This window comes from Pithys albifrons, chromosome 9, assembly GCF_047495875.1.
Source record: "Pithys albifrons albifrons isolate INPA30051 chromosome 9, PitAlb_v1, whole genome shotgun sequence".
In the NCBI taxonomy this organism is placed as follows: domain Eukaryota; kingdom Metazoa; phylum Chordata; class Aves; order Passeriformes; family Thamnophilidae; genus Pithys; species Pithys albifrons.
Genome location: NC_092466.1, coordinates 5,760,640 through 5,775,015, shown reverse-complemented (window position 1 = coordinate 5,775,015; position 14,376 = coordinate 5,760,640). Strand labels below are relative to the sequence as shown.

The window sequence follows — 14,376 nt, the reverse complement described above, 5'->3', positions numbered from 1 at the left end:
CTGAGCAATGTACTGTTTCCAGAGCAGATTTCTTTAGAAAAGAGTTGGAAAAGGTGTCAGCTGCAGGTTTTTTGAGTTCCCACTTGCACAAATTCAATTGAGATTAGAATAAAAAGAGGGAAAAAAGAAGACCAGCATTACTAAATCTTCAGTGACAAAGTGACACTGCGGTACTGCAAAAATGTGCATCTGGCATTACATTCTTGCCATCTTTGGCCATCTAGTGGCATCTTTTTCTATACAAAATATAACAAACAAACAATTATTATGAGGAGAAACAAACCCCCCAACAGTTTATGTATGGTGAGATTAGCTCCGTTGGTTCAAACTTGGTTGCAACAATGCCAAGGTCGCTTAAGAGTTGGACTCGATGATCCTTGTGGGTCCCTTCCAACTCAGAATAGCCTGTGATTCAGTAAATACAGAACTTTAAAACATTCACCTATGGATACATAAATAACATGCCTGCAGCTGTGTGATTCTGGTCATCTTATTAATGCTGTGGCACAGAAAATTGTTTTGGAAGCTTCACAGAATCACAGGATGGGAAACATCTTTGAGATCACTGAGTACAACCACAATGCTCTGCAGCCTGGTGTGCTCCAGGGCAATGCCCAGTGTTCTTGCTCAGGAATGTGTTATCCCAGGTGGCTTTGCCTGGTGCTGGTGACAGTCTGACGGCAGCAGGACAGGTTGCTGAGGTAGGGCTTGGTGGCCTGTGGTGCTGCAGCATCCCTGCAGCTGGAGATGGCACAGGGACCCTGCTCCAGGTGAGGTGTCTCAGGTGCACAGATGTTCCTGGTTATCTAGAAAAGTTTAATGACAGAAGACTGCAGGGGGTCTCATTAACACACATAAATAGCTCAAAGGCAGGTGCCAGAGGATGGTGCCAGACTCTTTTGGGTGGTGCTCAGCAACAGCACAAGGAGCAGAGGCCATAAACTAAAACACACCAAGTTCCACCTCAACATAACAACTTCTTTTCAACTACCTGAAGGGAAGTTCTGGCCAGGTGGGGGTTGGTCTCTTCTCCCAGGCACTCAGCAATAGGACAAGGGGGCACGAGGCTCAAGCTCTGCCAGGGGAAATTTAACTTGGAGATCAGAAAAAAATTCTTTCCAGAGAGAGTAATCAGGCAATGGAATGGGCTGCCCAGAGAGGGGGTGGATTCCCCATCCCTGGAGGTTTTTAACCTGAGCTTGGCCGTGGCACTGAGTGCCATGATCTGGTAAAGGGACTGGAGTTGGACCAAGGGTTGGACTTGATGATCTCGGAGGTCTTTTCCAACCCAATCGATTCTATGATTGAGGGTGGCAGAGCCTGGAAGAGCTGCCCAGGGAGGGCATGGAGTCTCGATCCCTGCAGGGACATCCCAAACCCGTCCGGATGTGTTCCTGTGTCCCTGCTCCACGTGATCCTGCCTTGGCAGGGAGGTTGGCCTGGGCCACCCCCCAGAGGCCCCTTCCAGCCCTAATTATTGTGCGAGGCACGGGGGGGCGGCTGGAACCGGGCACCACAGACACCTCGGAGACCCCACACACCCCCGGACACCCCATACACACCCCCATACACCCCTCACAACCCCCGGACACCCCCGGCCGATGGCTGCCCCGGAACGCCGGTTCCCGAGCCGCGGGGCCCCGGCGGAGCGCGGAGCGGCGGCCGCGCCGAGGCGGCGCTTCCTGCGGGGCGGGCCCGGGCTGGGCCGCTCGGCAGCGGCTGCGGGGCTGGGGCGGCCCCGCCGGGCTCCGCTTGGGCTCCGCTCCGAGCCCTCGCCATGCAGCGTTTCACTGTCAACATCAAACTGCCGGCGCGGACCCTGACGGGCGCCCTCAGCGCGCCCAACCGGGGCGCGGCGGACTGGTGAGGGGCTGTGGGTGGGCTGGCGAGGGGCTGTGGGTGGGCTGGTGAGGGGGTCCCAGGTGGCTCCTTGGCCTCAGCCTTGGGCCAGGCTCGCTCAGCCCCGGCTGTCTCTCCTCCGGGCCCGGGGTGTCCACTCAACCCCGCCGGGACCCCCGAGAGGCCCCGGGAGCTGCAGCTGCCCAGCTCGCTGCGAGAACAAAGCCATGGCCCAGCCCCTCCCGGCAGCGGCGAGTGGGTTCGCATTGAGAGTGTAGGTCTAGGTTAGGTATTAGGAAGAAATTCTTGGCTGTGAGGCTGGTGAGGCGCTGACACAGGTAGCCCAGGGAAGTTGTGGATGTTCCTTTCCTGGAGAGGGTTTTGAGCGACCTGGGCTGGTGGAAGGTGTTGTCCCATGGCAGGGGGTGGAACGAGATGATCTTCACGGTACTTTCTAACGCAGCCCATTCTATGATTTCCTTCTGTGGATGGGTGGAGGTCTTGTCGATGCAGTGAACTGTAGAGATCAGAGCAGCTTCTTCTGGTTTCTCTTCATGTTATCTTTGGGACTTGGTGTACAGAGTCAGCACGCACACTTCTGTATTCATTGCTCTGAGCAATGAGCTCTCCCAGCTGTGCTGTAACTCGTTATCCCAAAACTGCTCAGTCCTAGGCAGGAAAATTAGCTGGACCAAGTCCTGGTTTAAAACCGTAGCCTTTAGGTTTGTCAGCTTGCAAAGCAGTGAACATCAAAGTACTCAGAAGTGCTTGGTTTGAAATTTTTCTTCTTTGGATGTTGCCACCTGCTTGGTTTTCAGCAAAGCTCGTAAGTGTCATTGGTTACCTGAAGGGAGCCTGCAGGAGAGCTGGAGAGGGGACTTCTTAGGAAAGCATGTGGTGACAGGACTTTCCTATGGCTTCACACTGAAAGGGAGTAGGTTTAGATTAGATATGAGAAGAAATTCTTCCCTCTGAACGTGGTGAGGCCCTGGAATAAGTTGCCCAGAGAAGCTGTGGCTGCCCCATCCCTGGAAGTGTCCAAGACCAGGCTGGATGGGGCTTGAAACAACCTGGGCTGGTGGAAGGTGTCCTTGCCTATGGCAGGGGGTGGAATGAGATGATCTTCAAGGTCCTTTTCAACCCAAACCAGTTTGTGATTCTGTGATTCACTTCTGAACTCAGACAGGCCTCAGCAGATTTTTGCTGTTACTGTGAGAAGTGTTTATGTGCTCCTTCTTAGTCTCCAAATAAATAAAGAAAAAAAAGAAATGCAAATCTATTTCTTACCTGTGTTCTTCCATATAAAATTTGGAAATGCTCTTCATGAATTCCTGTGCAGTGTCTTAAATTTACAGAGGAGGATTTTTGCAGATGGGCACAAAGAGGTGCTTTGTGGTGGCTGAGGGTTCTGTCAGCAAATGGTTCAGCAGACAGTGCAATGGCATTTTACAGTCCTTTTATATTATTAAATAGTATTTACCATATCATAAACATCAAATACCATGTCCAGTGACGTTCATTCAACTTACCAAAAAAAAGCCTCATACTTGATGTGAAGAGCTTTGGTTGTTTGCTTGCTGCTGATGATGTGCTTTCCTAGGGGCTGGCAAGGTTTGATTGCATATGGATGTCATTCCCTTGTGCTGGTGGTGGATGCCAACACTGCTCAGACTTTGCAGGTTTTGGAGAGACACAAATCTAGTGTTGTCAAGGTGAGAAGTACACATTTTAATGTACCTTACTTGATTCTGGTGTATATGTTAATTTTGTAAATCACTGTAAATATTTGACATGATACTGCACTTGATTTTCACATAAAATATCTTGTAAAATACCTGCGTTTTACATGATCTCTTTTACAGCTGAGCCAAACTGTACATGCTGAAATTTGAGCTGAGGTTGATGGTATGTCTTCATAGAGTATATAGAGGTTATAGAATATCTAGAAAAATTTTTTAGTATTATAGAACACGCAACTGTTTCTCGGAAAGCTTTCAATATGAGAGAATTTCTAATGAACATCACAAAATATCACATGATGCTCTTTGTTGATGCCCTTTCTGATCTTCCCTGTTGTGGGAAGTGCACCATTCCTCTAGAAATTAAGCTTTTTTTTCTTTTCCCACCTAGAGAAAAGGAACAATAGCAGACAGAACTGAACATTTATTTTATCAATATAAAATTTGAGTGTAGGGTACTTGACTTGAAATTGGAGCCAAGTGTGGAACAGGATATATTTCTTTGAGATGTCATTTCTGTGGTTGGGAACAATGACAGATTCACTTAGGGCTTAGAGGAATGTTTAGCTGGCAGATAAAATGTTTGATAGTCCTTGGCAAAATGCTGTATTAGGAGGCAGTCAGTAATGTATGAAGAAGACTAGATTCCTAAATGGTGGGATTTTGGTGGGGGTTTTTTGTAGTAAAAGTAAAAGGTTGAATGTGCCTTCTGCAACTCACAGACTTATTTTCTCCCATGTATAACTTTTTTAAACAGTCCATCTTCATATAGATAGACTAGTCCTGTATCAGATATGGCCACTGTGGTGTTTAAAAATTAATCACAATTATTTTATCTTTGGGTTGGATAATTTACTGACTTTTGAGCCATCATGTTATGGTGATTTCTCTCTGCACACTGAAGAGCTTCAATATTTTTGTGGATTGTTTTGAAGTTTCAGGATATTAATTAGCTACATAGATGGTGTTGTTTATGTATCTTTGTATGATATAATGTGTATTTCTGTGCTGCAGAGTTCAGTGAACTTCTTAAAGAGAATAAATGGACTGTTCAAATCCTGAGTGAAAATACTGGATAGGGCAAAACTGATACAGATCCGTACAAGGTCTTAGCCAAGAGTCAGACAGATAATGACATTGTAGCTTTTAAAAATTATTATAAAGTTCAGGAATTAGTTTTGCTGGTTATGTAGGCAGCCACATGCAGGTATCTTCATGTGGGTGATTCTGTTTGGAACAGCAGGGAAGCAGGAATGGCAGAAATTACATTTGTAGGTAGAGAAGAGTCTCTCTGGAGTTCTTTGTGATTCAGGTAGAAACATGCAAAGTTAGTGGTGCCTAATGATAATTCTATTTCAATTTTTTTAAATTTCTTGACTAATATCAGCAGAAAGTTCAGTGTTTGGCCTCACCCTTTCTCTGTCAGGTGTGGCAGCACACTGGTAGTTGTAGGGTAATTTTTGCAGCAGATAAATTCCCTTTAGCTTAACAATAAGGTTTCTTTATTCTGTTGGTGTCTTCAGTCTCTCCCAGGGGGAGAATTTCACCTTAAAACCAGATAGCAAAGCAATTCCATATTGAAAAGATAAGGAAGAAGCCAGTGTTATCTATCCCCTGGGAAAACTTGTAGACAAAATGTTTCACATTTCAAAACACAGAATTTTCATAGATATTGCCAACTTAGAAGCCCATGCAGCCTGAAATCCCAAACCAGAAAGTGGTTTGTGGAAATCAGTGGTGGCAACGTGCTGACAAGGGCTGAAAAGTTAGCAAATGTCAGCAGTAGCTTGGATATTTTATTATTTAGGTATGAGACAATCCATAAATGAAAGACTAACCTTCCTTCCTCCCCAACACCATAATATTTGTCAGATTACAAATAAATATGACATGGTTTAGAATGTATAGGAAAATTGGTTGATAATTTTTCCACTTTCATTTGTTTGGAAATCAGTGGGTGTGGGTTTGTGGATGTCCACAGAACCTTAAAGATTTGTCACTTGGTTTGCTCTGAATATTTGAGTGAACTCCTTATGTACAAGGCATATGTGTTTAAATTGCTGTAGTTGCCTTCAGGAACAAGGCTTATTGATTTATGTAATTAGAGCATATCAGCCATGCAGTCATGCAGCAGAGTTGTGACCTCCCTTAAATTTGCACAAGTGATGGAAGCTTAAAGGTATGTGGCACAAGTGCTGTTGGCATTAACTATTAAAATGCTTTTTCATTGAGTTAATTACTATTTGTTTATTCAGCTGAAAAAAATATGAAATGTGTGTCTGTGTTATATATGTTTGTCTCCTTTAACCTGTTTCCATCTGTATCTTCAGGTGAAATGGGCCAAAGAAAATTACCATCACAACATTGGCTCTCCATATTCCTTACGTTTGGCTTCTGCTGATGCTGCAGGAAAAATCATTGTGTGGGATGTGGCAACGGGAGCACCTCGGTGTGAGATACAAGAACATTCAAAACCAATTCAAGGTAGTGATAGTGCATGATGTTCATATGGAAGTTATTTTATGGAGCATTTTGTGTACAAATCCATCACCTGCATTTTATAAACTGTGCTCAGTTCTGGCAGGGAATTTCACTGTTGGGATTACCTGCCTTCTGTAGGTTTGCTTGCTCTTGTGAGTGAATGTAAGATTTACTGTCTCCCAGAGGAATCCTGTGAGTTCTAATTAATTACAGTAATATTTTCCTAGATCTTGTGACAAAAAGTTAGAATCTATTTTTATGAATGCTGTTGATTGAAATAAAAACAATAATAAGAATTTACAGTGCCAGGTACATATTTCTGCTTTTCAGCTGGGGTTTTAGTGCAGTTTGCTTTGCACCTGAGGGGGTGTGGTGCTTTAACAGCATTAATTTTTCTGGTTTTTTTGAGTATTTCAACTGTTTTAAAACCTTGTAATGGTGCTTCCTTTATACCTGATGGGTTTTTTAAATTCTGTATTGTGAAGGCCCACTTATGAAAGTAGGTTGTTTGGGTTTTGTTATTCTGGTTTTGAAAATCCTATGAAAATTTTTTTCTCTTGACTGCAGTTAATTTTATTAGTTTTATTACTTTTTGTTTGTGTGTGCATTATGAGTTGGGTTTTAGTTACTCCTGACACCAGTTCACCGAGTATTTGGTGGAGTTTTGGTGGAGAAATTTGGAGATTTGTCCAGTTTTTTCAGACCCAGTGAGGGCTTTCCAAGCTGCTGAGCAAGGAAAAAGACTAATAAGCAACAGAATTAAATTCTGGTTTGTCCTCAGTCCCTGGTTTGATTCAGCAATAACCTCTAACATGTGTTTCTGAGACTTTCTTCAAGCCTGTAGAAAGTGGTGCAAATACAGAGGTTGAGCCCCAGAATGGTCTGCTGGTTTTCTCTGTTACCTGCAAGAGTTTTGTGGGGTAACAGCTGGAGCTTCACTGTTTCAGTGAGGAGAAAATTGGTGCATCAGTGCAAGATCCTTTTATTTGATCCAGATTTTGTATTCAGCTGAGAAGGAGTTAAACCTTTGTTAACTAACAGTGTAACACATGGAACTGGACACACATGGCTGCCTTTTTTTTATCTTTTCTGTGAAACCCAGGGAAAAGCACTGATAAAACAGAAGAACAGCTGAGGAAGGAAGAGGGTTGGGGTTTTTTTGACATCTTAATATATTTGACCTGTAGAGCAGCTGTGACTTGGTGAGGTCACGTACTCAGTGGTGGGAGCTACACTGGGGTATCCTCATCCATTTCCTTCCTGACACATTCTGTTCTCTAAACCACTGCCCCAGGGAGTGTGTGGGCAGCTCTGATACAGCTCCTTTCAAGGAACTGGGGATGTCTCTCTGCTCTTATTGACAGGAAACATAATCTTTTATGTCCATATGTCTTGAATGTTCAGATGGTGCCCGGCTGTGATGGTGGGCCATCATCCCCCTTCAGTCATCCTGTTGCTTAATCTCTTGTGTTCTTGATTGAGTGTTACAGGCAGTTTCATTTTACTCTTGAACTTAAGACTCTCTGATTAAAAAGTGTTTGAAGTGGAGAAGGCATCCATTTCCAGGGACAGTACTGATACCATCTCAGATATTAATTACAGAGGTTTCAGATAGAAATTCAGTGGCTGAAAATATGTGACTTCAGGTAGGACATGGATTTTGTGCAACCCAGTTTGCTGCTAATTGTTAAAAACATAAATTCAGGCTATAATAGGAACTTACATTTAGGATTATGAAATAGAAACATTTGACTGACAAGCCACTATTGATTTCTTTAAAGATGAGGTATAGAAGAAGAGTTTTAAAATAGAACAAGCTTTTTTTGTAATGTAAGTTCGCTGTTTTTCCTTCTTTCTTTTGACAGACATGCAGTGGTTGTGGAATCAAGATGCTTCTAGAGATTTGCTGCTTGCAGTTCATCCACCCAACTACATTGTACTGTGGAATGCAGACACAGGCACCAAACTTTGGAAGAAAAGTTATGCTGAAAATATCCTGTCTTTTTCCTTTGACCCCTTTGATCCATCACACTTAGCTTGTAAGTTTGTCTGTATAAAACAGTGTGACCTGGATACACGTGACAAGGAAAATGGTTAAACTGGAATGCTAATACTGAGATTAAAAGAAGTGGATTGGAGGGAATAAAGTTATCAATGCCATGAAGAAGTCTCAAAGAAAAGACAGGGAGTCTTTGGCCAGTGTGGAATCTTCTGAAATAAGATGCCATTGTGTGAGGGGAGGGGAAAAGCAGGCATGAGTGGAGAACTTTGAGACCTGACAAGAAATGTTGGAGACTTTACTGAGAAAGTATAAAGTGTGTGGATTGGAAGCTGGAGAGAGACAAGTACAGAGAGCCCTGTGAAACATAATAAGCTATAAAAGGATGGCTGCTGAGGGAGAGTCCAGGGAGATAAGTAGACCAAGAATAAATACTGTTTTCAACAGAAAGGATTTTTTTTAAGGGAATACAGTGTGAGCATCAGCTTCAGAAGCAATTCAGATGTCAGGAGGGATCTTGTGCAGATTTATTCATTTTAGCAGAAGGAAACTGAGAGAAATGAGAGAGTCACCATTTTATTCTTGAATTTGACTCCATCACTCCTGATCTGTAATGAGACAGCACAATTTGAGGCTTTGTAGTTTTGGATTTCTTTTATCTTCCATAGCATTCAACCTTCTGCAAACACCTTGGTTATACATCTGAGCCAAAACGTTGTGCTGCAACATAAATAATGTGAGGTAATGATTCTTTGAGCCATGCTCTGCACCAGTACAACTTGTGATGATACAGCCAATGTGCACAACCCTGTCTTCTGTTTGCACTGTGAAGCTTAAAGGAAAAAGTTGATGAGAGAGAATAACTGAGTTTCTGCCAGGAATACAGTAATTTTAGTATAAACTTAATTTTGAAAGTTGAGCTTTGTGAATATTAATTATAGTGTACCATCTGCTGCTTTTTTAGTAGAAGGTGCTGGTTCTCTAGAATTATGAGTTTTCTACCTGATAAAGTATTATTAAAGTTATTAGCATTTCTTCTCACTAAGATGTCGTTAAACTGGAATGCTGCAATCAAATTGCAGATTGAATTTTGCCTTTTTTTTTTCTCTTGGTACAGTGCTAACCAGTGAGGGAATAGTGTTCATCTCTGACTTCTCTCCTTCCAAAGCTCCTGCCAGCTCAGGGAAGAAAGTTTACATCTCTAGTCCCCATTCCAGTCCTTCTCACAACAAGCTGGCTGCTGCTACTGGGGCCAAAAAGGCCCTTGATAAAGTTAAAATCTTAATCAGTAATGAAAAACCAAGGTAGGTTGCAAATATTTCTTCTCAGATAATGTTTTGCATACTTATATTTTATACATATAATTATATTAAAGCTTATAAAGTAATTAGTTTAAAAAAAGAAAACTCACTGGGGTAGGGAGATGGATATCCTGTGTGAGGATAATATTTAGGATGTCCAGTTCTGCTCACAAAAACAACCATATTGTCCCAGCATGTTTTATATAAATCAATGACATATTTTTCTCCCTTTGCTAACAGATTTTTATGCAGGTGTAAATTCAGAAACATCTTTCTTAGTGGAAAAAAAAATGATGAAAATGGGCTGCCATTATTCATTTTGATTGAAGAGTGATACAGTAAGAGAATTAAAATTATGAGGAGTGTTGTCACTGTAACATTGTACACGATACTGCAGCAGTAGGCATTTATTTAAATGATTAGTGTAAAAAGCCTGTGATTTTTTAATGAAGTTACTGGGCATGATCTTGGATTGTGTGTTCTGTATTGCCTGTTTTATGCTGCATCAAACAGAACACCTGATTTGCAAATACTGAGGCAACACAAAGGCTGCTGCAGCCTTATGTATGCTCTGTATGAGCAGCAAATCAACAAAAAGACCATTTTTATGCTTTCTCCTGATTGCATTTTAATTTATATATTAATACTGCCAAAGGTATAACTGGCTTCTCTTTTCTCCCTCCTTTTCAAGCCAGAACACCTGAAAAGACTAGAATGAGGGGAAATAAAAAAGGGGGGAAACTTGTAGCAGCAACGATTTGTGGGGTTTTATGAGTTCAGGGAAACTTGAAGGAAAGATGGGCAGGAGTTTGTCAGGAAAGTGCACACAAAAAGCGACTCATAGTCCCAAATCAAGGACTGAGATGCAGAAATTATGTGAGGAGGGTTTACTGTGGTGTGGAATGAGGAGATGAAAACCAAACACAACCCCCCTTGAAGGGATCGTACATTAAATGAGTTCAGAGGCTTTGAAAACTGAGCTCAGTATGAGGATGATTTCCTTCAATGTGACCCAAGTCCACTGGATTCCATGTGCCAAAGGAACCTCTTACCCTTGCAGCCAATCTCCTGCTCACATTTCACATAATGATGGGCTTTCCTGCTCTTTGCTGCTTTCTCTGAGTTATAGACTGGGATTCTTGATAGAGTGGTTCAGTTCTTGACAGAGTGGTTCAGTTAATTTCAAAATAAAGTAATATGCATAACAATGTAAAAATTGGAGTAAGCAGAATGGTTAAGGGTAATTTCCCATGAATGTCAGTAAATGTCAGGGCAGCCAGCGCTGTTCCCAAGGGAATTGCTTTGCATGTGAGATGTGCAAGAATTACACATGTTCTATTTGAATGAAACACTATTTTTACAATTACTCCATAATCTTATTTAGACAGAAGCCATCAGAGTGTGTTTTTGGAACTCAGTGGTGCTGTACACTGCTGTAACAGTTAAATGGAAATCTGTAGTTACCTTGTGATTGAAACAGGGATTACTTGAAAAAATGCAGCTGCAGGAAAAATTATGCTGTTAATTTTATTGTGACACAACCTGATAAATGCTTATTTCTGACATTTTGCAGTGCTGAATCTGTAACACTCAATGACTGTCTTCAGTTGTCATATTTGCCTTCCAAAAGAAACTACATGCTCTTATTGTATCCCAGAGAGATTCTGATTCTTGACTTGGAAGTGAATCAGACAGTGGGTGTGATTGCAATTGAGAGAACAGGTGTGCCTTTCATACAGGTAATGAAGGTTTGCTTGGTTTTTATCACAGAAATACTTCTTTAAGATCATAGTTAAATTGATGATCCACTGGTAGTTGTGTTTTTTAGTTCTAGAGAATGAAAATAAGTTAGTTCATTGGGGGAAAAATGTCCTTTGAGCCAGCAAACAATTCAAAGAAAATCAATTAATTTTTCAGATTAATTGACTTCCTCGGTCACAAATCCTGTAGCTAAAGAAATGCGTGGAAATGTTGCTGTAACTGTAACATTTTTAATGTGTTCATTTGTGAGTGCCCTTTGCAAAGGTGCAGATTCTGATAATGCAGTTTAGTGTCTCTCTCTGTGTAGGTAATTCCTTGTTTCCAGCGGGATGGGTTGTTTTGCCTCCATGAAAATGGTTGTATAACTCTAAGAGTTCGCAGATTGAACTGCAGCATAACTGGAACCCCAAATGAAGAGCCAGGTAAGTTTAGTGTCCAAAACATCCTGAACTGAACTCTGATGCATTTTAATTAGTAATTAACACCAATATTAACTGTCATGCCTCAGTGTGGTGAATTACAGCCCTTCCAGTGTTTTTCACCTTATACATTTCATTTAAATTTATATTCGTGCTGCATTTTCCCCAAATAGTTTTTGACTTCTCAAGTGCAAAATAGATTATATTAATATCCTGAAAATCCTTTTATCACTAAATAATACTTTAATTAGAAGTGGCTTAGCAGTCACACATAGAAGAATGTTATACATAAAAGATGACTAGTGTGTTCTTTTTGTCTTTAAGAAAGGACATATTTTTCAGGCAAACACAAAGTTTTGGAAGTCATTTGGTCAATTGGAAGAATTGATTCTAGAACTAAGATATGGGCTTAAATTTAGATTAAAATCTAAATTATTAATGCTTTGTTTCTTATGAAATATTGCTACAAATGGTCTTTTAAGTCTAACGGAGGAGATAGGAAAAAAGGGAAAAGACAGTTCTGTAAAAGTAAATAAGAGATTTTTTTGTTGTTATTTGGTTGGTTTGCTTTGGCTAACTTCTAGTGAGGTACATTACTGGCTTCCAGGTCTGCCAATAAACCTGGAGCTTTGGACTGTGGAGAGCAGATGCACTTTCTGCCCTGATGTGAACCAGTTATTTTTTAGGTTTTGCAAGATTCATGTTGAGTAAGATATTTTAAAGACAGTGTTACATTTTGGAGAACCTTCCAGAGCTGTGTTGTGTACAGCAAAACCAGCAGTATGTAGTTTTTGATGGCTTTTCCTAATTGTTGCACAGGAAACGTGGATTTCAATCAGAGCTAGCCCTGCTTAAAACATACCTGTGTTGATTGATGACATAATATGTTTTTCACTAGTTGTTTGCTCTCTGTGGGATGTTGATGTTACAGATCCAGACCCAGTTCAGGAGTTGATCTATGACTTAAGAAGTCAGTGTGATGCAATCAGGGTAACAAAAACAGTTCGACCCTTCACTATGGTGTGTTGCCCAGTGAATGAGAATTCTGCAGCTCTCATAGTCAGTGATGGCAGGGTCATGATCTGGGAGTTAAAATCCAGTGTTTCTGCCAGAAATGTGCGCAACAGGTAAGGGGATTTATTTCTTACCAAAGTTTCGCTCTGTTCCTTTCACAAGGGGTGTGTAGTATTTCATTATATTCTGTAAGCTATTTTGGTGTCCCTCTGTGTGTGGTGGTGTGACATGTGCTGGGCATGTGTGTGAATGAAAGGAAGAGGAACAAAATGTGTTGTCGAAATGGATCAGTTCCCATTCCTTGGGGAAGTGAAGGAACTGTATTTACTCTTCTTCCTTTAAAAGATAATTCCACCCTAAGTGGTTGGAGTAAGGAAACAAAAGATAGAATGAATATTCTCAGTGATTTGAAGGAATGTTTTCCTCTCTCTGGATGTTATTCAGACTTTTTCTATTTCCTAAGGAACAGATCCTCACTTTGAGTCACATGTAAGGACTTCAAAATGAGTCTGTAAGGAGCTAAACTTCTTGTAGGGGAAGTGTTTTCTGCTCGATTTGTGTGAATGTGACACTGAGCAATATGAAGCTGCACAGCTGGTGACTGGACTACGGTGGTATAAACGATGTTTTAGGTACAAAGCCTCTAGAACTGTAGATTTTGAGCAGTCTGCAAATACTGTATGAAGTAACACAGTTCTTTGAATGTTCAAGGTCGTTCTGCTGCAAGAACCCTTTAAAGTACTATTGAATAAAACAAATACCTTAGTGCCATAAAAGAAACAGAATTCTTAACACACTTTCAAATGTTGATAGTACCAGATTTTGAACTTAGATCCTTTTGTTGCTCATCAGTGATTTAATGTTTTTATTCTTGGTATTCTGAAAAGTGCTGCTAGATAGATTCCTTGTGCTGCATATCCAGGAAAGCTGTTTAGAATCCCTGTGTTCCTGGGTTTTACTTCTTGTATCCTTAAGAGTCATTTCTAAAACATTGATCTTTGCAGTGATTATATAACCTGAAAGAATGTAATAATATTATAGGAGCCACTGAGCCTTGAGGATTGTGGGTATGGTTGGATTGTATTGAAAAGTAAAGCATATTTAAAGTTGGCACAGAGTCTTTAATGGATTTTGAAGGAGTCTTCCTTCATTAGCTACTGATCCTGCTGCATTTGCTGGTCATGGTGAAAATTTGAACTGAAAGGATTTTCCAGTGAGATTTTAAAGAGGTACATTTTGTATTGTCTGTGCTTTAAATTTCATCTTTACATTCAGCTTGGAGCAGTCAGTGGTCTTTGGTCTCTGCTTCTGACATTGATCTGCCCTCAGCGCAGCAGGACACGATTCCGAGGCTGCAGGGGCTGGGTGAGGCCCTTTAGATGGAGATTCTGTTTGCATTAGGGTTTGTTTTCATTTCTTCTACAGCAGTTCAAGTGCATCACCTTTGTACTCCCCAGTCTCCTTCTGTGGAATTCCTGTAGGAGCATTCCAAAATAAACTTCCAGACCTCTCATTAGACAACATGATTGGTAAGAATTTCTTTCATTAATATTACAGGGTTTTGAATCATTGTACATCTTAGCTTGGGAACCACATTTGCTAGAATTACTTTCTAAGCAATTTAAATAGTAACTCTGAAATAAAAGAATTCCTGTTTGCTGAAGGAATTTTCATGTGAATCCATTTGAGGACCAATGTTGAGGACCAATTCATTTTCTCTGATGAAAAAAATGTATTAAAATGGAATTTGGCAAAACACTTTCATTTTTTGATATTAATCTTAAAGGAATGAAGCAAATTTGTCTGCCACATCCCATCTCCTT

The 14,376-nt window shown here is 41.0% G+C and overlaps 1 protein-coding gene across 2 annotated transcripts in view; it reads left to right on the top strand.

Moving 5' to 3' along the window:
- Window positions 1–1,693: 1,693 nt before the first annotated feature.
- WDR11 (WD repeat domain 11) overlaps window positions 1,694–14,376 on the top strand; it is a 39,494-nt gene continuing 26,811 nt past the window's right edge. For both annotated transcript variants that reach the window (XM_071563537.1, XM_071563536.1), the window contains exons 1-9: window positions 1,694–1,863; window positions 3,440–3,551; window positions 5,909–6,062; window positions 7,925–8,098; window positions 9,176–9,362; window positions 10,933–11,098; window positions 11,428–11,542; window positions 12,471–12,666; window positions 13,979–14,082. In XM_071563537.1, coding sequence (XP_071419638.1) covers window positions 1,778–1,863; window positions 3,440–3,551; window positions 5,909–6,062; window positions 7,925–8,098; window positions 9,176–9,362; window positions 10,933–11,098; window positions 11,428–11,542; window positions 12,471–12,666; window positions 13,979–14,082 — 1,294 coding nt within the window. In that variant the 5' untranslated portion in view covers window positions 1,694–1,777. The remainder of the gene's footprint in view (window positions 1,864–3,439; window positions 3,552–5,908; window positions 6,063–7,924; window positions 8,099–9,175; window positions 9,363–10,932; window positions 11,099–11,427; window positions 11,543–12,470; window positions 12,667–13,978; window positions 14,083–14,376) is intronic.